Source organism: Ursus arctos, unplaced genomic scaffold (assembly GCF_023065955.2).
Source record: "Ursus arctos isolate Adak ecotype North America unplaced genomic scaffold, UrsArc2.0 scaffold_9, whole genome shotgun sequence".
NCBI classification, from domain to species: domain Eukaryota; kingdom Metazoa; phylum Chordata; class Mammalia; order Carnivora; family Ursidae; genus Ursus; species Ursus arctos.
In genome coordinates this window covers 6,371,042-6,397,721 of record NW_026623111.1, presented here as the reverse complement: position 1 = coordinate 6,397,721, position 26,680 = coordinate 6,371,042, and the positions used below count along the sequence as shown (strand labels likewise).

Below are 26,680 nucleotides of genomic sequence, written 5' to 3'. Positions count from 1 at the left end.
AGGCGGATCCGGCCGGTCGAGGGGGCGTTGTCGGGATGGTTCCGCGGCTGCCGGAGCCCGGCGGGCGGCGCTGAGCGCGGCAGCGGGGCAGGGAGCGGTCTCTGAGGGTAGGTGGCCGCGGGGCCGGAGGCCGGCCTCGGGAGGGCGCGGAGGCCCAGCGCGGTGCAGTGGGAGAGGCCCGGAGAGCGGGCCGGGCCCGGAGTCGCCCCCGCCCACGGGCAGCGCCAGGGTCGCGCGGGAGTTGGCTGCGGCCCTCGGGCCCAGAGCGGGGCCTGCGCCCCCGTGCCTCCCCCTCGGGCCCCGGGCGCGCTCCCAGCGTCACCCTGTAGTCGGGAGCAGTGCTGAGCACAGCGGCGTCCCTGGCCCCGTGCGGTCTCGTTTCCGTGTGAGCTGAGCTCGCGCGTGTAGCGGGCACAGGGACGCCGTCCGCGGTCCGGTTCGGGAGGCGGTGAACTTAGGGCACTCGGCACAGCGCCTGCCGCTTAGTGGTTTAGCTGCTCTTCGCGGCCCCCGAGACGGGGCTGGCACACAGGGTGGTCACTGAGCATGCCTAACTGAGTGACTAGCAGGTGAACGGGGTGTGAGTAGGGTTTGTAAGCTACAGTGACCCGGGTGGTAACCCGGGGCGGCGGGGGCGGTGAGGGGGTTTCACTCCCGAGGCGAGCGTGTTTGGGCCTGGAACAGGGAGTGTGCATCCCTTTGCCAGGCCCGCCATGACAAAATGCCGCCGACTGGTTCTTTTCTCGCAGTTCTGGAGGCTGGAAGCCCAAGATCAAGGTCGCAGCAGGATTGGTTTCTCCTGGGGCTGCACTGCTCGGCTCACAGACACCCACCTTTGTGCCGCGTTTTCACATGGCCTTTTTTGTGTGCAGGAGCATCCCTGGTGTCTCTCTTTGGGTCCAGATCTCCTTTTCTTACAGGGACATCAGTCAGATTGGATTAGGGGCCACACTAATGGCGTCATTTTAAAACTTAATTACCTCGCTGAAGACCCAGTCTCCAACCTAGAAATATTCTGAGGTACTGGGGGTTAGGGTTTCAATGTAGGGGTTGGGGGGGGCATGATTCAGCCCATCACAGAAGGAATTCACCAGAATGGACAAGGAAAAAAACATTTTCCAACAAAAGTGACAGCATGCCCCAAGTTTTAAAGAGCAGATCCTTATGGTATTTTGTGTGCCAGGCACATATGTGTGCCTCATCCTTGTTTGCTCTCTCCTGCGTTTGTTTTTTCATTTGCTCCCCCTGGAAACCCCGGGGTGGGGCGCGGCTTTCTTCAGTCTTTCTCTGTAACCCGTTTTCAGCTTTCAGCACACATGTCTCTTCCTCGAGGAAATTTTCCCTGACCCTCGTCCTTCAAATTAATTTGTACTTCCCTCATTTAGTATCTCCAGAAAGTGCTATTCTTGTTTTCCTGTGTCTGGGGCATCGGGGTACAAGAGCACCTGGCTTTGGGGGTCCCAAACAGATCACTGACAAAATCTAAAGGCAGGGGAATGGGTGGTGGTGAAACAAGAAAGGGATTTATTTCAGGGAGGCCAACACGGGGAAGACAGCAGACTAGCATCCCAAAGACTGTCTCCAAAGTCTCAGAAGTGCTTCCAGGTTTATATTAAGGTAAACATCGGACAGACATTGGTGGATACGTGCAGGTGGGCAGTGAAGGTCAAGTCCATTGTTGTCTTAAGGTCAGTCACCTGGGGTCTTCCTGGCTCAAGGCAGTCCTTATGGCCTGAGGGGTAGTTTCGGTTTCTATCAGGGGATGCTTTGCCTGCAGGGTCTTTTGCCTGAGTTAAGATGTGAGCTGGAAAGACGTACCTAATCAGTTAGAAAATACAAAGTGAGGTCAGAATGGAGGGAGTTGAATTGCTTGTTCACTCTGGCAGACTGACACTTCCTGAAGGCATAGATGACCACATGTGAGTTGTTCACCCTCGTACCCGCAGGGTCCGGCATGTAGTGACAATCTGTAAAGTTAGGTGAGTGATAGGAGAGCTGAGCAGTCTGTGGAAGGCAGGGAACAGATCTCACTCAGTTAATCAGCATTTCCTCCTCACAACAATGTCTTGCACGTCAGGCACACGCTAGCACTTCAACCACGTTGGCCTGCATAGCGTCCTAGAGTCAGTGTAGAGCTAAGACAAGAACCAGGCTTGCTTGCCTGAAGCCATTGCTTTGTCATGCGGTTTGGGGTCGGGGTGGGGGTGAGGTGCGGATTAGGAATAAGCCATTTGAAAACCATGATGGCCAAATACAAAGATAGGACCACAACAAGGCAGGCTGGGTGCTGAGGTGTGTGAACCATGGGCCCTCGGAGAAGTGACCCATTAATGGCTCCAGGGAACAAACTGCTGCAAATTCTTGGTGTTTGACCAGTGGGTAAAGTCTTCCACAGAACTGAAGGGTCTTTGCTCTAGGAGCCTCTCTACAGGATAAAATTCCATTCTGGCTCTTACTCCCTTTAGAAGTACCTCTTCATTCACATTTAAGCTTTTTCTTGCGTTTGTCTCTCTTTTCCTATCTTTTCATTCCTTTTGCTGCCATTCAGTCCCATCTTTTCACCATCACATTTTTGGTACAGATTTGTAATATTTAAAACAAGAAGATACTGGGGTGCCTGGATGGCTCCATTGGTTGAGTGTCTGACTCTTGATTTTGGCTCAGGTCATGATCTCAGGCTTGTGAGATCCAGCCTCACATCAGGCTCCACACTGAGTGTGAAGCCTGCTTGAGGTTTTCTCTCTCTCTCTCTCTCTCTCTCTCTCTCTCACTGCCCCTCCACACCCCACTCACGCCTGTGCTCCTTCATTCTCTCCTTCTCAAAATAAACACAATGTTTTAAAAAAATAAAACAGGAAGATACTTTAGAAATTATTTAACCCAGTGGGGGACCCCTCCATTTTTACATATCCAAAAACAGAGGCCCAGTGTCTCCACCCAGCCAGAAGCTATGTATTGAGCTCTTGTAAGTACCAGAGATAAACTCATCAATAAGACAGATGTAGTCTGTGTGTTTACCGCATGAGATTTCTGTTCCTTGTCACCCAGAGTGTGTAGCTGCAGAGGTGGAGATAGGTCTGTGCTCTTTGGGTCACATCACAACGCCTCGTGTTGCACGCATTCATCCTCACGTATTCTGTGCTTAACCTGCGCCGTCAGGCATAGGTGGTAGACTGAAGGCGCAGCTGATTTGATCTGAGGAAGGCCTTTCATCTGTTATGTGTAACTCAGAGTAGTGGTTAAGCATGGGGGCTTTGGAGTCATTCCCTGGGTTTAAATCCTAACTGCCTCTTACTGTCTATTACTTATTAGCTGTGTCCGTCTTCTCTGTACCTGCTCAGGTTGTCTCTTGCATCACAAAAAACTACCCCAAAACTTAGTGACTTGGAAACTTATTTTTTTTATCTCCCAGTTTTGCGAGCAAGGAATTGAAGCAGGGCTCCCCTGGGCAGTTCATCAGCTCCACGTGATATTCACCTGGAGGCGGGGGCTGCTCTGCGGAGTTCGGTGTGGCTTTGTCCCCATATCTGGAGCTGCGTAGGGGGTGCTGGAAGGCTGAGCTCAGCCAAGTCCTTCTTGGGCGCCATGTATTCTCTCCAGTTGGGTGCCTTACGGCCGACTCAGGCCTCCAGAGTCACTTTTCCAGAAGAAAGACAGTGGCAGCTGTCAGCTCTTAGGGCCTCAGCCCAGAAATGAGCACAGCTTTACCCCCTCACTTTGGCTTGTCCCATTGGTTAAGGCAGAGGCTGCTCAGATTCAAGGCAGGAAAGACCTAGATCCTGCCTCCCCTTGGGAGGAATGTCAAAATTGTAGCCATCTTTAATCCTCCAGGTACTTCATTGTCCTCATCTATAAAATGAGGATAACAGTAGTATTTATCCTACGGTTATCATGAGAATTAAATTAGTGCGAATTGAGTATGAAATGAGCATGAAAATTAAAAGGATGTGGGTAAAGGGCTTAGCATAGTGGCTGGCATGTTAGAAGCATTTTATAAATATGTGCCATTTATTATTACTGATCTTAGGTACATGATACATTGTTATTTACAGTTGTTACTCATAGGACACATGAGGAATATAAGACATAAATTGTTTTTCTAGAACTCTCTATAAGCTTGTTGGGGAGGTACAGGATTGACATCATGAAGCCATTAGAGAACTGTACTAAGCAGTACAGAAGAGATGATTTTTACAGTCGCTGTAAACTGTGGACGAGTTTATAACCACATGTATCCTTCTCTGTAGCTGGAAAATGTCTAAAGCAGATTCAGAGTATTTGCTGCAGTTAGCATTTAAGTCTGTAGAGGAAGGTTTTGTGTTGTATTTTTAATGTCCTTTTTCTCATGAGACATAGCATAGCCGGTTAGGAACCAGGCTTTAAATCCTGGCTTTGGAACACAACAGTTTTATGATCTTGGGCTGGTCACTTAAACTCCTCATTTCTTAATTTCCTCACTTACAAATGATGATAATAAGGTTCCGGTAGCCTTATTTGAGTTAGTGGATAGAATGTGTGTAGCACGGTTCGTGGCCTATAGCAAATAGTCAGTAAATGAGAGGTAATGAGAATAGCCCATAATCCTTTTCTTTTTGAGCCACCGATGGGGGGGGGGGTAGGTAACTGATTGCTCCATCATTTGGCTGTTCAGTTCCCTTGAGGATTCAACACGGGACAGTGCCCCACCACCTGACATAATGCTTTCCCTTTCCGTAGTCTTGTGTTGGGTGATATTATCCTCTCCCAGTGCTGCAGGGTTGCTCTTTATAGGTGACGTCACCAGTTTTCCTTGCATCCCGCCCTAATCTCAAACCAGGAGATCGTGCCAATGCTCCAAACTTTATGTATCAGAAACTAAGCTTTCCATTAAGAAATAGGGGACTCAGAATAAGGTATAGAGATGGGGGTGAGATGGTGGGGGTGAGTTTTAGAGATTCGAAGTTGAGGGGTCATACAGTTGGAGACGTTTCGCAGAAAGTTGGATATTTGGAAGTGATGGTCAGAGCGAAAGTTTCACATTTAGGAGTTTGTCTGCTTAGAGCAGATGAAGACTAAGAATAGATGTGATTGTCAAGGGAAAGAGAAGGCTCAGGGGCCGAATCTTAAGGGACATTAACATTTGAGGGCTCTCAGAGGAAGAAGTACAGCATAGAGATGGAACAGGTCAGGGGTGTAGTAAGAGGACCCGAAGAGTTCTGGAGAGAGGATGTCAAGAAGGAGGTGGGCAGACCATACTCCACATGCTGCAGCACAGCTGAGGAGACTGGACTGAGGAAAGGCCACTGTGGACAAGTCTATTTCAGCACAGTGAGAATGGCAGCAAGACTACAAGGGGAAAAGAACTCTTAAGAAAGTAAAGTGGGGGTTTGGGGGGATAGGGTAACTGGGTGACGGGCATTAAGGAGGGTGCATGATGTGGTGAGCACTGGGTGTTACATGCGACTGATGGATTATTGAACTCTACATCTGAAACTAATGATGTACTATATGATGGCTAATTGAATTTCAATTTAAAAAGCATATAAAAAAGTAAAAGTGGGATGTGTAGTTGCTGTTTTGAGAGGCGTAAAAGAGAGGCCTATGATGATTAGATGTACCTAGCAGGAAGGTTTTTTTAGTCCTGTTCTGTTTTGCTTTTTTTCAACGTGGGACAATCTTGGTGTTTGCAGGAGCTGGTGAGCCGGTCGGTTGGGGACAGAGTGAAGCAGCAAAAGAGCTGAGGATGAAGCCAAGGCTGGGGGGGGGGGGGGGGCAGGCGGGGGGGGGGGGTGAAGGGGAGAAGGGAAGTTGGCTTTGCATAAGAAGGCACACTTCATCCTGTGAAGCTGGAGGGATTGAGTGAGGGATGAGTGAAAAATTTGGAATTGAGAAAAGAAAGGCACTCAGGTTATATCAAGTTATCTGTGGGCTCAGCCTTCTTAGTGGAGTCAGGGTCACAGTCACTTTTATGGATGAGGGACACAGACATGGTGGGATTGAAGAGAACAGAAAGGACTCAGAAGAGCTGTTGTGAGAGTGTCGAGGGAGTCAGAAAGACATAAACAAACATTACTAACTGTTGCTAATTCGCAACAGAGGTTAGCTAGCATGGATTTTAATGGTGGAGTATCTGCTCTGTGCCAGGCAGAGATGAATAAGATGGGACCCTCAGAGCTCACAGCAGAGTTGGAGACACAAATGACAGAGCATAATGAAAAGTTATCTTATGGCAGTATGTATGGGGTGCTATAAGATCACAGAGGAGGGACCCTGGAGTCAGACTTGAGGAGGAAACAGTGGGGAAGAAGGAACAAGTTTCAAAATGGCAGGAAAGCCTTCTAGGAGTTGGCAACAGCTCAGATGAGCCCTGATAGGGGAGTGGGCCTTATCTGAAAGGTGGGAGAGTCCGGTGTAAATGCAGTATTCCCAGGACAGGAAGTATCAGAACCAAAGGCTTTTTGGGGAGAGAGGAAGGCAGAGGTCTGTAATCTGCCTGCTTCAGAATCACCTGGATGCTTACAGTGCAGATGCCTACATCCCATGCTAACTTGAGCAGAACTCCCCATGGTATCCAGGAATCTGCATTTTTAATAGGCTTTTCAGGGTTGCTGAATACTTAATATGTCAGTTGCTGTATTAGATGTTCACATGGGCTCTCACAATTGTCTCAGTAACCTGTGAGATAGGATGAGGAAAGTGGACATGGAGAAGTCATTTGCCCGAAGTCATGCAGGTAGTGAGCAGTGGGCTAGGCCTCCAAACTGTCCCCAACACAGCTTGTTTAGGGAGGCACAGATAGTTTATTTTGGCTGACACATACTGGGCACAGTGGGGGATAAGGTGGTGATGACGGTGGTGATGATGGTAGTGATGGTGACGATGGTACTGATGGTGATGATGGTGGTGGTGATGGTGATGATGATGGTGATGATGATGATGATGATGATGGTGATGCTGGTGATGGTCATGGTGATGGTGATGCTGGTGATGCTGGTGATGGTCATGGTGATGATGATGGTGGTGGTGGTGGTGGTGATGGTGGTAATGATGGTGGTGGTGGTGATGGTGATGATGGTAGAAGAAGGAGCCATGTTAAAAAGCTTAGGTTTTGACTTAATGGTTTAGTGATTTTTTCAATAATGCTTATGCAGTGAGGATGAAAGCAAATAAAGCAGATAATGGCTTTTCAGGTTTTTACTGTACCAAACTGCCACGTTAACCCACATAGGCTTGTCCCAGTCTGACTTCGTTTTCTCCCCACCACATTTCTTCCTGTAATCATATCTCACTGGATTGTGCTCCTAGGCATGAACCCATGCCTTCCTCCTCTGTGTATTCAAGTGTCTAGCTCTAACTACTGTATTTGTTTAGTTGTGTGTTGTGTACTTCTGTGTGTATGTGTTTCCTTTAGTAGAATTTGACTTTCGTGAGTGTGGGGACCTGGCATGTTTTGTTTGTTGTTGTAGCCCTAGTACCTGGCACATGGTAGTCAGTCAGTAAATAGATGTTGAAGAGATGTGATACCTTCTATATTGATCTTGTTTCTCTCTCTCTCTCTCTCTCTCTCTCTCTCTCTCTGTCTCTCTCTCACACACACACACACACACACGTACGTCACGTCCTACCACTTACTTGGCTTCAGCACTCTCAAGCTCAGCAGGTACCTTATGCTTTTATTTCTGCCCAGGGTACCTGTAAGACAGGTCTCTGCTACGGTAGTGCCCTAGCAGAGATGCAAGAAGGAACAAATGCGTATGGGGTGCCCGGGTGGCTCAGTCGGTTAAGCATCCGACTCTTGGTTTCAGCTCAGGTCATGATCTCAGGGTTGTGAGATTGAGCCCCACGTTGAGCCCCATGTCAGGCTCCATGCTCAGTGGGGAGTCTGCTTGAGATTCTCTTTCTCCCTCTCTCCCTGCTCACTCTCTCTCTCTAAAATAAATAATGCTGCATTGTGATGCCTCTTTTATTATTGTCAAGTGGTGCTAGTTTATTTTGACTTCTTCCTTATCTCTCCAGATAAGCTCCTAATTTTCCCACCTTCTCATTCAGTGCCCCATGTTCTCATTCAGGTGCTCAATAAATGTTGGCTGATCTCATCTAGTTGACTTTTTTCTAACTTACAAGTGTGGGTATGTTTTCATTGAACTGTTCCTAAGGAGAAACAAGAGAAGTGCATACAGTGTTATCATGGTCATATTCTGCACTGGCACTGTCAAATATGCTGGCTGTTTAAAGGTTTAGTTCCTCAGTCACTCCAGCCACATTTCAAGTGCTCAGTGGCCGCATGTGGCCAGTGGCTACTGTACTGAACAGTGCAGATACGGAGCATTTCCATTACTGCAGTGTTTCTGTTGATTAGCACTGGTCTAATGCCTAAGACAAAGTTTTTGTGGGTTTTTGTTAGTTTGTTTGAAGTGTGACTAACAAGGAATCATGACCATGAGCTGCCTGTCAGTCAGTGGATTCCGGGCCCATCAGCTCCCAGTTGTATCCCTGAATCTCGGTCTCATTCACGTTCTTTGTTGTAGGTCTCCTGGGTGGTTGAGCATGGACCCAGTGGCTACTCACAGCTGCCATCTCCTCCAGCAGCTGCACGAGCAGCGCATCCAAGGCTTGCTTTGTGACTGTATGTTGGTCGTGAAAGGAGTGTGCTTTAAAGCACATAAGAATGTTCTAGCAGCTTTCAGCCAGTATTTTAGGTACGTATTTTAGATTCTGTTCTTCTAACTGTATGGAGGAAAAGATGTTCTAGCATGGGTATATTTTGACTAAATTTTATTTTTTCCTTGGATTTCACTGTCCTTATCTTCATAGCAGATTGTGGATATTTTGCTTTTTGTATTTAGAGTAACCTGAGAGGAAAAGAGAGTTTAACTAAAATATATTTAGGCAATGAATGTATTTTGGCACTCTGTCTTTGATTTTAATAGTTCTAGTTAATGTCTGTCTTCTCTATATATTTCTTATCCTTTCAGGATAAGAAGATTGAGGAGTAGAATTCCTGGTAAGAACTTTCTTGTGATAAGAAATTGGAGAGGGGACACGGGGCGCCTGGGTGGCGCAGTCATTAAGCGTCTGCCTTCGGCTCAGGGCGTGATCCCAGTGTTCTGGGATCGAGCCCCACATCAGGCTCCTCCGCTGGGAGCCTGCTTCTTCCTCTCCCACTCCCCCCACTTGTGTTCCCTGTGCCGCTGGCTGTCTCTGTCAAATAAATAAATAAAATCTTTAAAAAAAAAAAAAGAAATTGGAGAGGGGAAACCTCCTATGTACTATTTTTTTATTAAAATATTTTAGTGTTTGTTTTTCATTTGAATATTCTAAGAAAATAAGTTTGAATTCAATTTACTTATAATCATTTTTGGATTATTAAAGTTAGGTGTTTTCCATACATTTTCTGAATAGCTGAGATTTATTTCTCTAAGCACTAAAGCTTCTTTTTTTTTTTACCTTTCTTTCCCTTAAAATGCATACCATTTTACTGCTCTAGTAAACAATATATGGAATGTGATTTCATCTTTCCTTGATAATCTTGAATCATCCAGTTAAACCTCAGCTCTCATATGTGCTCTAAGTACATAGGATAATGGGGTCAGCTCACTGAGGTGGGCAGCACTATTTGTCCCCATGCATCCTGGTCCCAGATTCAGTTTTCCCTACCCCTTTTAAATATGTTCTTCCCTTTAGGTAAGAACAAAGCTGAAGGCTGTTTGGGGGAAGCAGGTGATCCGATTAGATAAAATGTCTTCAACAAGCTTGCAAGACCAGTTACCTAAGTCAGCTTGCTGGTTTATATGCAGTACAAATTCGTTCACCTGGAACTCGACGTGTACCCAGAATAAAGTGCTGGGGCTATATGGTGTCCCTTTTCCCTTAATAACTCATAGGCCTTTTCTTTTTCTCACTGCTGGTTTGTGAGCCATTGGGTTGCTGAGAAACCTCTTAACAGATCTGATTACAAAATGAGTGTATATCAAGTCCTGTAAGCTGTCAGACTCATAGAGACAGAAAGTAGAATGGTGGTTGCGAGGGGCTGGGGGCGGAAATGGGAGGTACTGTTTAATGGGTACAGAGTTTCTGTTTGGGAAGATGAGAGATTCTGGAAATGTCTGGTGGTCATGGGTACACAATGTGAATGTACTTAATGCCACCGAATTGACAGTTTGAACTATACTTATGTTTGAAGTTTTTAAACACTTAAAAATGGATCAAATGTGGGGTGCCTGAGTGGCTCAGTCGGTTAAGCATCCCTACGCTTGATCTCAGCTCAGGTCTTAATCTCAGCGTTGTTAAGTCCAAGCCCCACATTGGGCTCCACTTAAAAAAAAAAAGAAAAACGGATCAAGTGGTAAATATGTATGTTTTGTCACAATTAAAAAATTAAAATTAAAAAAAAATATCAAATGTTGGTTTACTATAGCTATTTTTATTTTGAGACATTTTTAAGGCATTTAGATATGGAAATATTTTTGTTATGTGTTTTATGGCCCAAAATATAATTTGCCAGGCTAGACATGAAATATTGAAAAATGTGTATCTTTTAGTTGACTATACTGTATCCGTATGCAATTAATAATACATATGGATAATTATATTTTGAAAAAAACAATGAGTGTATTTCAGAATTTTACTTTGAGATCTGTTTGGAAGGTTGGATATCCAGCACAGTAATTTTAATTCATCTGAGTTACTTTGTTTGAATGGCTTACCATAATTTTTCAAAGGATTAAAATATGCTTAGTTTTAAAATCTTGGCATTTGTAGAAGGATAGTATTTTTTTAGTAGTATCATGAGGATTATTTATAAGAAAAAAATTATCATACTGTAAACAGGTACCCCTTCTTTTATCAGGAGCCTCTTTCAGAACTCATCAGGGCAAAAGAGTGACGTTTTTCACTTGGATATTAAAAATGTAAGCGGCATTGGGCAGATCCTGGACTTCATGTACACTTCTCACCTGGATCTTAACCAGGACAATATACAAGTAATGCTGGACATAGCACAGTGTTTGCAAGTTCAGAATGTTCTGAATCTGTGTCACACATTTTTAAAATCAACCACTGCGGAGCAGCCCCCGGGTGTGTCGTGTAGCAGCGCGTTCTCCCTGCAGAGCGCCCTGCCCGCCGACGCGCACTGTGGCGCGAGTGAAGGCTACTCTCATCTGCTGCAGGACTGTCCCGCCGACGTTCAGCCGAGCAAAGTTCTGGATGAGTCACACGCTCACGATCCACCGTCCGTTCATCTCCATCACTCCGCAGGGGAGGCGTCCAAGCAAGCGCCCGACCCTCTGGCTGGCACCTGCCCGGAACTGCCTTTCAGACAGCCGAGTTACTACTACAAGCTCAGAAACTTCTACAGCAAGCAGTACTACAAACAGGCCGCGTGCCCGGGTCACGAGAGGCCGAGTGAGCAGCCCTTCGCTTTCGGCGCAGCCCCAGACCTCGGGGCCGGCGACAACCAGCCTTGCGCCGGTAGTCACTCCGAATGCGTCCTGGAGTCTTCAGAGCACTTGCCTTCCCACTTCTTGGCCCAGCCCTTGAGTGACTCGGCCCCAGACCCTGAGTCAGACAACCCGTGCCAGCTGCCCACCAGACAAATGAGGCTCAAAAAGGCCATTCACCTTAAGAAGCTAAATTTCCTCAAGTCCCAGAAATCTGCAGAGCAGCCATCGGAGGCCAAGCCGGATGACGGCTTCACGAAGACGGTAGAATGTGCCAGTGCAGATACTACAGAGAAAGCCAACAGCCACGGTGCCGAAGAGAAAGAAGGTGAAGAACTCGTCAGTTCTGAGCATTTTAACTGCATTAGCGAACTGGAGAGGCCCGAAGAGCCCACGGCGCTGGAGGACCAGTCCCAGATGCTTCAGTCACAGAGACAGTACACGTGTGAATTGTGTGGGAAACCTTTTAAACACCCAAGCAATTTGGAGCTTCACAAACGGTCACATACAGGTACACTGATTCAGTACCCACAGGCAAAAGGAAAGGAGATGATGCAGACGCTCAGACGCCACTGCCTGCTCCTGCTTTTGTAAGAAGCTTTGCTGTTGCTTGATGACATCATTGATAATGCCCCCCAAAGTCAAGGAGCGTTAGCTTCTCTTTATATTTTTGGTGAAGACTTTTAAAGAATAATCTCGAAGTTCTGTAGATGCTTTCATAGAACCAGTTTAAAAGGATGGCACACTTTTCGTTTTTAATATGGTTTTATATGATGAAGTTTCCATCTCTAAAGAAGTGTAGTGAATTGTTTCGATGCACTGAAAATTTCAAACATACTCTAAAGTGGATAAGCTATATTTGCACTTTAGAATTAGAGAAAGTTTATTTTTTTTAAAGCATGATGTTGTCGGTTCATTCAGACTGAAATAAGAGTAATAGTAAAAGTTCTCTGGGAAGTAATTTTCATATCAGATTTTTTTTAAATTGTGGTTTGGGAGGAAGAGGTAAACTTTAATAAGGATCAGCTTTAACCATTTGATATTTTCATATGTAAATTCTTCCACTTTGAACATTGAATTTTCAAAGTTTTATTACCTTAATTTGTACCTCGTCCCCTTTCCAAAAAGTTTATTTTTTCCAGGTGCTCATTTGAAGGTGTTACGTAGTGCATATACATCACGTGATGCACTATTTCCGTGTTACTTTCCTTCTTGCAGTTAGACTTGATGACTCTAATACATGTCATAAATTAATGACAGTTACAAGCATGAGCAGTAATGTGCTACAGGATGCCTCTAGGGTAACCGCGTTAAGGTGCTTACGTAATTGTGATTACTGATCGGACATCTGTCATCACTTTGGATTCCCCGTTTCCGTAGGTGTTTGCTACCTCGTAGTATTATTGAGAGACTTTAAATTAATACAGATGGAAGCCCTTCGTAAGTTTTAATGTATTTGAACATGAAGTGCTGTCAGGAGGAGGAGGAAGAGTTCAGGATTACTTAATATGAAGGCAGTATCATTGATTCAGTTTTGCCCTGGAAAAACTTGATTTAGGTCATTCTGTTTGCATGAATTTCCTAGAGCCGAATGATCATTAGAATGTGTATTTGAGAAACATATCTAGTTAGCTTTAAAGGAAACAGAAATTACGTTGTTTGTTCTGAAGGAACATCTTTGGATGCCTGTAGTCATACAGTCGTGGCACAGATGTTTACTGAGACAGAAACTGAGAAGGGCAGCGCTTCTCGGATTATGGTCTGAAGAGCCCCTTCAGGGGGTCTGTGAGGCCAGAACTGTTTCCGTCATAGTCTGTGACGTTGCTTGCCGCCTTTTCCTATTCCCACGAGTGTGCAGTGGAGTCAGCTAAAGGCCACACCACTTTGGTGGCCAATGAAATGTTTGGTCGTGTGTTTTAAAAATCACTGTTTTCATTTCTGATATGGGCTATTCCAACATCTATAGCCTATGTAAACAACAGCTCTTTAGGGTCCTCAATTATTAAGAGTGTGAAGGGGTCCTAAGAGTAAAAAGGTTGAGAACCACGAGAGTAGGGTTACTGACCCGGTCATGTGTGAGTCTTAGTGACTGGTGGCTTCCTTTTTCTAACTGTTGTAACTTATACTGGGGGCTGTCACTTAACATTATCATCCCCGTAATTTCAGACCTAAATATAGTCACCGAATACAGGATTCATGTGATTATAATTACACAGGGTCGAAACCTCCACCTTGGCCTTGAACAAGCCATTAAACAGTTTTAGGAAAAGATGAACATGAAAATGTCCTAGCAGGAACTCAGAAAGCTATCGAGGTAGCAAACACGAGCAACACAGTAAGAAGGGAAACACTAATTTTTTAAAAGAATCTTAAGCCACTTGATTCAAGGGAAATGGGGAAAAAGGGAGGTTCTTGATTTTCAAGACCTAAGAGGGTTTTACAGGTGAAAGGTGGTACCTTGAAGTACACTTTTAAACAGATCACGTTCTAGAGTCTGTTCAGAACTGCTGTGGCTTCTTCATAGTGGAGTCCACTCTGTATCTGTTCTATTCCAGAATGCACTTACTCAGAGTTCCTAAAATCAGAGGTGAGAAGTGGGCAGGGAAGCACATCTCCCATGCTGAAATCTTGTTTTCCCCGTTAGCGTGTGTCAACCAGGGCTGAAAGGCAGTGGAGGGGGCGTCTCCCTGGCGCACTCTGTTTTAGGCTCCCCTGTGTGTATGCCTCGTGTGGTGTGAATGAGTTCACCCTCGTGGCATCAGAAGTTGGTGGTAAAGGAGTCAGGCTGAAGGGCAGGGTGGACAGGATGCTGCTGTTGCTATGTCATCTGCTCGCCGTCTGAGGGCCAGAGAGAGTTACAAGGACGTAGTGACTGCCCATTTTCAGACTCTGATAAAGAACTTGAGCTCCCTTTTGAAAGGACATGGGAAATAGTTTTAACATTTTAAACAAAATTATCCTGCAAATATGACTAATGATTTTACAAGTTGTTATTTTGTTTTGTTTTAGGTGAGAAACCTTTTGAATGTAACATTTGTGGGAAACATTTCTCTCAGGTGGGAATACTCTTATTTACTGTTAATAATTGGAAACCTGAAACCCAGTGTTTTTTTTTTTTATTATTACAAATAAGACATACGTTTGAACTTATGAGAGAAGCCTCTGATGATATCTGTAACTTTGACTTCAGACTAAGTCAGGAGAAAATAATTCTCAAGAAAACAAATTTTTAGTTCATTGGGGAAAAAACAGCATTTTTTTTGTAAGTGTGTGAACTCCCCCTCCCCACCCGCCTTAAGGATGGGTCCAGTCCTAGTATATTTCATCTTTTTCATGAATGAAGTTTCCAGTGAACCACAATGAGCGCACACCTGGGCGCCGCACAAGGCTGGGCTAGATCCAGGACACGTGGCTTCTTACTCTTATGGGGACTAAGGTTGTTAAGAGGTGAGAACAGAGCAAGCAATTCTTGTTCCTGCTCGGACTGCCTTTTAGCTGACCTTTGATAGCTCATTTGGACACGTATTCTCTCATCCAGCCCGCATGTGCTGCACCCTCCCGTGGGCTGTGTGCTGAACTGGGCACTGGACATAAAGAAACCTAGAGATTTCATGTTTTAGAGAAAATGTTGACTGTAGCCTGGTGGAAACCTTCTTCTGAAGTAGGAGGAGGTGACTTGCTCTGCCCCACGCCGGGCCCTGGCATTCCGGGGGTGCATGAGAAGCAGCCACCACGCAGCTGTTTTTACAGCCCGTGGGCGGCGGGCGAAGCGACCCCTGTAGTAGCAGGTCTAGGCAGATGCTGTTCCCTCGGGCGAGGCCTCCAGGCTGGGCCTTGATCCAAGAGTAGAGCCCTCTAGCTGGTAAGGGCTGGGCGGCAGGCCCTCCCCAGGGCACGGAAACTCAATGGCAGTGCTGTGTTCTGACACCTTCCCCACGGAGCCAGCTCTCCCAGTGTCCCCTTCATCCTCCCATGCGCCCAGCCCTGTGCTCTCAGGGACTTTTCACGCGTGCGGCTCCCTGCATGCAGTGATTGACCAAGTCCTAACGTCTGCCTTTGCGTCTTTAATCCGTACTTGGCATCCAGGAGAACACCAGGCACCCACTAAATGTTCAGTAAGTTTTTGCAGAGCTGATGGGAGTCCTCACCCCTCCAGCCGCCATGTACTTGAGGCCTCGCTCCTTCCTGGCAGCCTCGCCCGGGGCTTCCGAGCTGGGGCTGTGGAGCCGGGCAGTCTGCATGTGGGTCCTGCCCCTGGCTTACTGCTCAGTCACCTCAGGCAAGCAGCCTCACCTTTTGGCACTTCAGCTTCCTTGTCTGTAAAACTGGGGAGATGAGATGCCAGCCCAGCAGGTGTGTGGGGAGTACCTGAGTCGGTAGGAGTACGAACTCCTGCCTGGCACGTAGTTAGTGCTCGAGGGTCATCACTGTTTCCCGTCCTGGTGTCGGCCCCTCTGTTCTTGCAGACCAGTCTTCCTCCAGCATCCTAACCTTACAGCTTTGGGGTGGGGGAAAGCCGGAGGCCTGGACTAATGACTATTAATAATTAGCAACCATAACTTTTTTCTAAGTCTTACAACACGCATGTAGTGCCTCATGTGTGTGTTAGGAGCAGTGAATGGAACAAGGGACACAAAAGTCCTTCATCCATTTAAAATGTGGTAACGCTGTGGGTTCTGTCCTCCTTGCTGGGAGCCTTCTGTGACTCTTCATTGCTAATCAAAGAAAACCAGACATTCAAATATCTCTAGGCAGCCTTCGGCCTCCTCTCCCGTCACCGAGGCCAGGGCCCCCCCTTCGGAGACGGATTCCGTTGTTCTGGGGTGGGGTTTGAGCGTGGGTATGTTGTATTACGGCCATTCTGAAGTTGGGAGCACTGCTCAGACCTTGTCCTGCACCTGCCCTCTTGAGTCCCGTCAGGGGCAGCCCTGGCTGACAGACGCCACCACAATCCTCGTCTGTGCTGGGGTCTGTATTTCTGTCAGATTTTTGTGAATATAGGATTATGTATAGTTGCAGTTTTCAGATGTATATTGCTGTTTTATTTCATAGCGAAATTGTGACATTTTTTGTGAACAAGGACTTCTTTGAAAAAACTTCATTCAGCAAGTGTTTGTTGCAAGCCTGCAGTGTCCAAGGAGCTCTGCCACGAGCTGGAGAAATGTACTTAGGGAACAATACGGGCAAAGAAAAGAGAGTGGTCATTTCTGCCTGGAAGAAGTGGTGTGTGGGGTGGGTGAGGACATGAAATGTGTTAAGACATTGTTTAGGTCAGCCGCTAAGACAAGCCGGCATTTGATAAGCCTGGGGGTCTCTGGCATTCGAGGACAAGAGAGCTGTAGGGTGGTTTATATGGGGTACTTTGTAAGCAGTGCCCACTAACCATCCTTCGCCTTAAGCCAAATGTTCCTTAGAATGAACTGGAGTAAATGTTTGTGGTTACGCGGGATTGGAATGCTCCCATGCTGTTGCTGGCATATTTACTTTGGTAGAAGTGAGTTTGTAAGTATTTTATCTTTTGGAAGACTTGAAAGCGAGAAAACAGATTTACCAATGAGAATTAATCTTTTATACTGTTTACTCAATTTATATTTAGTAGGATCAGTCTTGGGGAAAAAAGTTAACCACAACCTTGATGATGAGTCGTAAGCAGTATGATATGTGAGCTTTGAGAAGCTACCATAATCTGAGATTGTGACAACAGACTGTCCGTCTGTTAATGTCATTCTGGACACGGTCTGCGCGCAGATTTCAGCTGTCGGGAGCCCTGCATACTTTAGAGTGTGGAGTAGAACCTGGACTGGTAGGTGCCCCCAGAGGAGAGGGAAGGGAGGGGCAGGTCTGCGTACCTGTGATGTGAGCAGTGGGAGGAGGAAACCTGGGTGCATTGAGCTGGCTTTGGGAGAGTAGAGCAGTTCGGTCTCTCCAAAGGCGTAGAAATGGACACTTTGAGTGGCTGGCGCAGTGCCTTCTGGCAGTGCTGTCCGGAGAGGGGTGCCCCAGGTCTGTCCGTGTGTAGGGGCCCTGCCTGGAGACAGGTGTGCTCCCCGGGGCACTGGCACCGCCTGGCACCACAGGTGACAGGGTGAAATAAGAGTGTTTCAGTGAACTTCTCGTAAGTCGTGCAACTTCTGGCCCTGAGGTGGTAACCCCACACTCCCAGTGTCGAAGGCCCTACTGTCAGAATGATCACTGCCATTTAGGTGACAGCTCTCTGTGCATCTCCAGATTTATTTTCCCCTGTTAATTTTATTTTGTGAAATCCTGAAGCCCCCAAACTCCTGAACTAGATGACTTTTAAGATTTGAGATCCCTTTTATGTCTAAAATGGTATGATTCCTTGGCTGTTTTTCCTGTAAATAATCTGCCTTTAGAAGAGTGCTCTAATAGAGAACATATGCTTGGTTTGTCCACGTTTAAATACAGATGCTCACGTGCATATTGGAAGGACTTATTTTTAAATTACTCAATAGATCAGATGTTAGTTCTTTTCTACAGCAGTTTTTCTCTGAAAAATCCTGACAGCTCCCTCCTAATTTAAAATATTTGATTAGAAGGAACAGAGCCCCCTTTCCTGCTAGTGTTCTGGAACATAGCTAGACAGCATGGCAGCGCTGCCAGCCTTCGAGACCACAGTCGGGCCTGGTTCGGGATATTTGGGCCACCTGTAGGAGCTTAGGCTGATTCCTGCCTTCCCAGAGCATCTGTTCACTTTTCCATAAAACGCGACACTACAACTTTGTGAGGGAATTGTGGCGACGAGGGCACGCAGTGTCTGCAGCTGCCTAGCAGAGTGCTTCATTCCTCATGATCTCTTACTGATCCGTAGCAGTTCCTGTCATGACCGCTTGTGAGAGCGGTCACATGTCCAGCTGTAGATAATCTCCAAGATGTGGACTAGGTACTTAGCCTGTAATCAGTACTAGAGGAAGTCAAAGTTTACTAAAAATACAGATACTTTGCTAAAGATCAAATAATCTGGCTCCCAGTTCGCTCTGTAATTTGGCATTAATCATTGCTGGCATTGTTGGACTTTTTTGCCTGAATTGTTCAGTATTTAAACTGCTTTTATATCATTGATCAGATCAGTATGTGCTCCTTTTAGCTGGTGAAAGATTTCATTATACCTTTCTGACATTAAATAGCTAAAAAAAATTTTCAAGGGTTTTACTGTTGCTTACTGCACTATTTTAAGTGGAAGGCCATTGTTACTTGCTTTGAAAACAAGTAATTGTTACACTTTACTTAACAAGAAAGGTCGCAGCACTGCTAAGAAGTGACTCAGAGAATATGTTTCAGTCATGATACATCGTTTACAAAATAGCTTAAAACAAGAAGGACCTAATTTAAGAGATGAGCAGATGGTGCTGTTCAAATTGTTACATAATTGATGAGCTTTTCTGGAATTTGGAATTGATGGACTTAAAACAGTCGGTGGTGCATTGTATTACCTCCAGGGAGCTGCTTCCCTCGTGGCCGAGTGAGGGTTGCACCGAATCGTCAACACAAGCTAGTGTATCTCAGGGCCTGTGCGAGTGTAGACTCACACAAGCCAGTGCTCATTTTTGGCCCAGCCGTGTAACAGGAGCAGCTGTTTTATTTATCTTGCTCTCCGTCGGCATCTGGAGGAGAGTGTGCAGCCGTGGCGAGGAGTGGTTTGTGCGGGGTGTCAGGCCGGCAGCCCCCGGGAGCCGCTGTTGACGGTTGTTGTTTTATTGTTATTAGGAGTCATTCCGATAAAGCTGGGCATTTCCCAGTTCTTTGCCAAGTTCTTTCCCTTTAGCTTTCTGAAATAAACCTGGGTTTTTTCCTAAGCCGTTATTTATCATATTCTGAAACATAACGTCTGACTCGGTGATTTCCCAGAGCCTGACACACAGACTCTCCATGTTCTGTGACATAAAACCCACAGACCACACTTTCTCTGCCTGGAAGTTTCCACGCATACGTGGACTTCAGACCATCTTCAGACCCAAGGCTGAGGACTAACTGAGCATTTTATTTAAAGTCAAGTGTACAGATTTTACAAAGCTGCGTTGGTCAGTTGGGTGCTATTGTTCGTTCTCCCTTTTTGGCTTGTTTTGTGCATAATGCCTGCACGTTTCCCATTGGGTATAGTCATTCATTCATGTCAGTGTTTTTATAACAGAACACTGTAAAAAATTAGGCAGGGGACAGGACAGATTGAGTCTGTTAAGTTGAGTTCCAGCAGTGGAGGATTTTGTTCCAATCCTGATTTGCGACATTAGCCAGGAGCTTTTCAATACGACGCTGTTGCAGGTTTAATTTCAAGGTACTTAGGCAGTTTCCCGTTGGCTTCTTATTGGTGATTACGTGGAAATCTATTTTGTGATCTCCATTTAAATAAGTTATTCTTGATGAAGCCCTGCTAGCTTCAGAAATTAGGGACATAAAAGGCCCTGCAGCGAACCGGCTACTGCGGAGCTCCTGACGTGCGTTTCTGCACGAAGGTAAAACAGCGGCCGCGCTGGCGGGGAGAACAGCCATGCTGCCGCTGCAAGTCCCGTTTGCACAGTCTGACCATCTCTAGGAGCAAAAGCAGTTTTTTAAAAAAGAAGAAATCCTGAAATAATAAAGTACAGGCGCTACTTTTTTTTTTTTTCCAAGGGACACTTGCACATAGATGGTCCAAGTTAAAAACTCCAAATAAAGCACAGCAAGGTCTATTTAAATACAAGCCCCCAGAGTAGCCTCCACAGGGTGCCGGGCCCATTGCAGAGGGAAGCAGCACGGTGCACGCCTGAGGTGGGACAGGCCAGGGGCCCACGTGGGGCAGGCACAGAATGGAGACGCATCTGTGTTCAGCAGGCTGCTGGGCAAGGCCACTCCGTGGAGTTGGACTTGGGCTGGTCCCTGATCTCCTCGCACAGGCTGCTTTTGAGTTGTGCATAGGTAATCTTCCCTGGGAAAGTTGGACCGGGACCTGGCTCAAGCTGTCAGTTTTCCTTTTAAATTTTGGGACCTTTAAGAAAATTTTTTCATTATTGGTATGCTTTTTCTTCCCCCGCTTTCTTGCAGGCAGGTAACTTGCAGACTCACTTACGTCGGCATTCTGGTGAAAAACCATACATCTGTGAAATCTGTGGAAAGAGGTCAGTGCTGGGCTTATTCTTCCGTTTATAAGGAATAACTTGTAGTCTGTCTTTGAACTCAGTGTTCTCTGAGCCACCTTTGGGGTCCCTCTGTCGCTGAGGAACACAAGTAAACCTCCGGCTTTCCATGGGATACATGATGAGAAGAGCAAAAAGAAAGAGAATTAATTAATTAATAGAAACTCTGTCGCTGAGGAACACAAGTAAACCTCCGGCTTTCCATGGGATACATGATGAGAAGAGCAAAAAGAAAGAGAATTAATTAATTAATAGAAACTCTAGGGGCGCCTGGGTGGCTCAGTCGTTAAGCGTCTGCCTTCGGCTCAGGGTGTGATCTGGGCATTCTGGGATCGAGCCCCACATCAGGCTCCTCCGCTGGAAGCCTGCTTCTTCCTCTCCCACTCCCCCTGCTTGTGTTCCCTCTCTGCTGGCTCTAGGACACGAGTCTTATGAAATGGGATTTTACATGAAACAAAATTATTTTATACCAAAATTTCCATTCGTTCCAAGAATGTCTATTAACAAGATAAATGTCCCCGTGGAGGTGACTGTCTTGTGGGGAAAATGAGACTTGGCAGCCAGAAAGCCTGAGCGTCAGGAGAGGGCCGGAGGAAGTGCCCCGAGCTGAATCAGGGAAAGGCCTTGAGAGCTCAGCAGCGGAGGAGGGGCCCTAAGCAGGGGCTGGGCAGGGCTGTGACTGGTGACGGAGTCTGGGGGGACCCTCTTCCCCTCACTGGGTCATTTGTCGGGAGTCCACATGCTCTCTTCGAGCGGTCGTGCTCGGGCAGCAGCCACCAGTCTCAGCAATTCCGTCGTTCATTTATTTCACTATTCACCATTTATTTGGCACCTACTGTGTGCTGAGTGCTGGGAGTGGAACATAGAAATAAACAGTACAAGTTCTGCCTCTGATAAGTTCATTGTCAGGAATGATGGACAGAGACAGATGTGGGGACGATGAAAGTCCGAGCCCTCTACTGCAGTGCGGCGCGTGCTGTGGGGAGGCCAGCACAAGAAGCAGCTCTTGTCAGGTCTCTGTGGATGGGAGGAAACAAAGAAAGAAGAGCTGCCTGGCCTGACATGTCTGCCTTTCTGCCACGGCCACCTGAACACCGATGACCCCGTTGCATGCCGGGGTAGCTCGGACTGCTCATTTCAGGTGCCTTGTAGCGTGGACCCCCTGCTGCTTCAGGTGGTCCTGTCGCTCCAGTGTTGGCCTTGTTTTACACGATGTCTTAAATGGGAATCTTCTGAACTCCATTTAAAGGAAGGCATGCATTTAAAATCATGTCTATAGGCAGCATCTTTTCCCAAATAGAACCAGTTACTCAATCAGGTGTGGTGGAAAGGAAGCGTGGATTTCTGTATTGGAGAGCCTGGCTTAGAATTACTCCCCGAGCCAAGCTGCTGACCATCTCTGAAGAAGGAAGATGGAACTAGGTAGAAAAACAAAATAAAAACAGAACACTTGCATCATTTTCTACTTTCTTTTTAAAAAAGAGATGGGCGCCTGGGTGGCTTAGTCAGTTAAGCTTCTGCCTTTGGCTCAGGTTATGATCTCAGGGTCCTGGGATCGAGTCCCGCATGGGACTCCTTGCTCAGCAGGGAGTCTGCTTCTCCCTCTCCGCCCCACTGAGTGGGGAGCCCCCCGCTCATGGTCTTTCTTGCTATCTCTGTAGCTGTCTCTGTCTTCATCTCTCTCAAATAAATCTTTAAAAAAAAATCCTTAAAAAAATAATAAAAAAGAAAAAATATTTTTAAAATGCGTATTTCAAATGAACCAGGCCACTTCTGATTACATTCTGAAGGAATGTACGGAGCAGTTGCTCTCGTCAGTGACTTGCAATCACAAAGATTTGCAGCCGCATAGAAAGAAATTCGTAATGGTTTTTCAAATCACATTACAGGTTTGCAGCGTCTGGTGATGTCCAGCGTCACATCATCATTCACTCGGGAGAGAAGCCACACTTGTGTGACATCTGTGGGCGAGGTACTGCGGGTGTTTTGGTTATTTTTGTCCTGAAGACTGCCAGTGGCAGCGTTCTCGGTCCTTCAGCTGAGCACCTGTTGTGGTCTCCCCAGGGTTCAGTAACTTCAGTAACTTGAAGGAGCACAAGAAGACACACACGGCCGATAAAGTCTTCACGTGTGACGAATGCGGCAAGTCCTTCAACATGCAGAGGAAGCTGGTGAAGCACCGGATTCGGCACACGGGGGAGCGGCCCTACAGCTGTTCTGCCTGTGGTAAGTTCCCGGCGGGCCGTCCGGTGGGGGCGGGGCGCCAGTCCCTGCGCCCGCCCTGTCATTGGCTGTTTTGGTGTCGTGGGTACATCATCCCTGTTCTCACAGGTAAAATGGAGGCAGCGCGGTTTCTTTCCCACGTCACGTGGTGGTGCGTTCAGTCCTGCGTTCACGTATGTTCCTGAGAGGTGTCCAGAGCTGTCCTAAGGTGCTCTGCGGACAGAGCCCTGGGAGCCGCGCGCTCCTGGTCAGCGGGGTGTAGACAGGTGGGAAAGTGTGGGAGAGCGTGGTGTGCCGCCTGAAGAGCCAGGCGCGGGGGCTGCGGGTGGACTGCCCTGCAGGAGCATCGAGAGCACGTGATGGGGTCAGGAGGGGGTGCTTCTCGGGATCCTGGGTTAGAAGCAGAGGTGCCTCCTGTGGGCATTTGGTGCAGCAGCAAAGTCGCGCGAGGAGAGGGAAAGCCGGCGGCCCTCGCTGTCCGGGTGCGTCACTGTGCGCGTGAGCACTGGGGGCTCGGCGTTAGTGCCCTGTGACCTGTGATCCCAGTGTTTGAGCCTCTGAAGAACTGCGTGCGTGTGTGCACGTGCGTGCCTGTGACGAGTGGCAGCGTGAACTGGATCATGGAGGAGTGAGGGAGTGACCGTGTGTGTGGTCTTCTGGTGAGAACACGTGGGAGGCTGCAGCAGAGCGTTCCTCAGAGCGCTCATCTGCCAGGAGCGGGCATCCCAGGGCGGGCCTTCTGGCTTGTAGCCACAAGGGAGCTTCGTTTTTATCTCCCACTGGAGTTGTGTACAGCTCTCCTGGATACGCATTTAGGCAAGTCTGCGACTGTTCTCATTCCTCTTTATTAAAATAAAATCATGTCGGGGCATGTGGTAGTGCAGTCGGCTGAGCGTCCGACTCTCGATTTTGGCTCAGGTCATGATCTCAGGGTCGTGAGATCGAGCCCAGTGCTGGGGCTCCGCGCTCACTGTGGAATCGTGGAATATTTTCATCACCCCAAAAAGAAACTCCAAGGCCACTAGCAGTCACTCCCTGTTCGCACGCTCCAGCCTAGGCAACCATTAATCTACCTCCTCGTTCTGGGTTTGCATTCTGGACATCTCATATAAATGGAATCCTCCAGCGTGTGGTCTTCCGTAACTGCCTTCTTTCACTTAGCAAATCTGCTGTGAACATTCGTGTATAGTTTGTGTGGGTGTGTTTTCGTTTTCTTGAGTTCAGAAGACGGGTTCAGTTTTAAGATGGCTTCACATCCTGGGCTTTTTGGGGAATAGAGCTCCCCCTCTTCCTTTACCCCTCTTTCCACCCACCCCCCATTTCATGCTTCTTCCAAGGACTCCCTCTCCTTCCCTCCCCTCTCTTCCTTTCCAAGCATTTCTCTGCACTTTCCAGGGTACAGATGTGCATTTTCCTTCAGCCCTGGGTCCTAGCAGTTTATTCTCAGAAGACTTCTCTGTCGGGGTCTCCTTGCCCCCCTGGGCAGTCCTCTTAGGCTGGATCGAGGATGGCTCCAAGCAGCTCGCTTGCAAGCACGGCCCTTGTCCGGTCTGTGGAAACACCGTGTCCTGTGTTGCCGGGGACTTCAGGCCACAGCCGTGCAGGGGACCCTCCTGTCTGCCACCAGCACAGCTGGCCAGCTGTGACATCTGGCTCCCTTGCCTTGACTGGTGGGATCAAAGAGAGACACTGCCCCTGGTCCTCTCCTGGCGGGAACTCCGCTGTGGCTAAAATTCACATGCCTAAGGACCCTAGAAAAGATTATTCCCGTTTGCCCAGTAATTCCACTATGGAGAATTTATTTTAAGGAAACAGTGAAAAGAAAATGTTAAGTGAGGATGAAGTGTAGTAGCAAAGAGGTGCAAACCACCCCAACGTGCAGCCCACGGAGGGGTGGTTATGAAGCTTCGAGTCCATGAAATAGCACCTATGTGTGAACCGTATGTTTTATAGACAGCGCAGGAAATGGTGAAAGTGCTATTACTGGGGTGTTCCATGAAGGAGAGCCAGCCTGACGCTGCGGGCCAGGTGTAGACGTGAAGACACAGAGTCACGCGGTGTGCCTCGGTAGGCTGTGTGGGGAGGAGGGGCCAGAATGTAATGCGTGCGTGTGGACACCTAGTTCATTGTTCAGAGTGCGTTTTTTTAGTGGTCCCCCACTGCCTGACGAGGGCAGCATAGCTGAGCATTCACACGATAAGGGAGAAGTTCTAAATATGTGTCCATATAACTGCGCGGTGTGTTCTCAGTCCTCCATAAATGGTGATGTCTTCTGTAAGGTTATTTATTGAGGTTAAGGTTATTAGCTGACCTTCTCACCTACCCTGATCACGGAAGTAGATCGTCTCCCTCTGTCATATACACAGAAAGGTAATAGAACCGGGAGAAGTGTGTGTGAAATGACATTAAAAGCAAAAAGGTATTTCTAAATTGTAGATTAGCCATGGTAGATTTATGAAAATTTAAGCAAAACCGATGAGGTTTCCCAGCACGGGCCAGTAGGGGCAGGCAGCTCGGCTTGCCAGCGAGGCGCTCCTGTGCAGGGAGACGGGGGCTCTCGAAGGCTCATGCCGAGGCACCCACAACCCAAAGGCTGCATGCAGGTCGGAGGGACGCAGCTGGAGAAGAACGGAGGAGCCTTCCAGAGTGAGCAGGTGACAGGAGGGCTAGAGTTCGGGCACGCTAACGCAGAGTCGTGTTTTGGAAGGGGGAGGGGGAACGTCCTTCCAGAACGTCCTCCTCTAAAAGGATCCCTTGTTGGTTTTGCAGGAAAGTGTTTCGGGGGGTCTGGCGACCTCCGCCGGCACGTGCGCACGCACACTGGGGAGAAGCCGTACACGTGCGAGGTGTGCAGCAAGTGCTTCACGCGCTCAGCAGTGCTGCGGCGGCACGAGAAGATGCACCACAGGCCCGACGAGGGCCAGGACGCGCTGGGCCAGCTCGCTCACGCCGCCGAGACCTCCGACCTGGAGAGATCTCAGAGCTCGGACTCCTTTTCCCAAGACATGTCTGTGGCTCTGATGCCCGTGTCGGTCAAGCTCCCCGTCCCCCCCGTGGAGGATTCAGTGACAGAGTTCGACGGCCACTCTGCCAGCTCCTACTGCAAGTTCCGGCCCGTGGCTCAGCCTCCCGGAGCCGATGAGCCGGAGAAGCTCGGGCTGGATCCCGGCAGACTCGCCAAGCCTCTGATGCAGCCGGCGCAGCCTCAGGCCTACACTTACCCGGACGTGGCCACCGCGGCCAGCGAGCAGCCGCTGCAGCCCGATGGCCTGTCCCTGGGCCGCTCGTTCCTGGCCACGCCAGACAATCACTGTGGCGACGCTCTGGGCAGCCGTGGGGCCACCACGCCATACAGGAACTCCGAGGGGCAGTTCTTCTCCAGCATGACGCTCTGGGGGCTGGCCATGAAGACGCTGCAGGATGAAAACGAGCTGGACCAGTGATGGCCAGCGACAGCAAGTCCCAGCTTTGGAGCCTTTTCTGAGCCCAGCAGACCGGCATCTGTGCTGCGGGAGAGAGCCGCTTCTCTGTGGTGGCCCTTTCTCACTGGCCCGAGAATAGTTTGACCATTTCTGTGCTGATGGTGACTGATGACTGAAAGCTTCCGGAGCCGCAGGATTGGGGAAGAAGGCCCGGTGGCTCCCTGTGCACACAGACACGGGATTGGAGGAGTGGACAGCCTGGGAAACCATCCCGCTGACCTTTGCCAGCACGGGGCGTGCACGCGTGGGGTCAACTACTGTACGTCTCAGTCACATGAAAGGGAAAAATACATAATAACACAAATCTGTTTGCATTTATACATGATTGAAATTTGTACTGTTTTGTATTTTTATTTACACAAAAAGTTTATTTGTATATGAAACTCATGCTATAATTTAATTTGAATAAATGAAACTTGACTTTCTA

General features: G+C 47.8%; 1 protein-coding gene across 3 annotated transcripts; it reads left to right on the top strand.

Moving 5' to 3' along the window:
• The first annotated feature begins 4 nt into the window (after positions 1-4).
• Positions 5-26,680, top strand: ZBTB49 (zinc finger and BTB domain containing 49). Of its 3 annotated transcripts, none has more exons than XM_026514393.4 (8): positions 5-107; positions 8,508-8,678; positions 10,829-11,928; positions 14,427-14,473; positions 20,457-20,530; positions 22,438-22,520; positions 22,613-22,774; positions 25,541-26,680. In XM_026514393.4, exons 2-8 carry the CDS (start codon positions 8,527-8,529, stop codon positions 26,212-26,214), a joined length of 2,292 nt encoding a protein of 763 aa, XP_026370178.1. In that variant the 5' UTR covers positions 5-107; positions 8,508-8,526; the 3' UTR covers positions 26,215-26,680. The 3 variants fall into 3 exon arrangements, with proteins under 3 accessions (XP_026370178.1, XP_044245655.1, XP_026370179.1); XM_026514394.4 differs by lacking the exon at positions 5-107 and adding an exon at positions 8,955-8,983 and having other exon boundaries at positions 8,592-8,678; XM_044389720.3 differs by lacking the exon at positions 5-107 and having other exon boundaries at positions 8,009-8,678.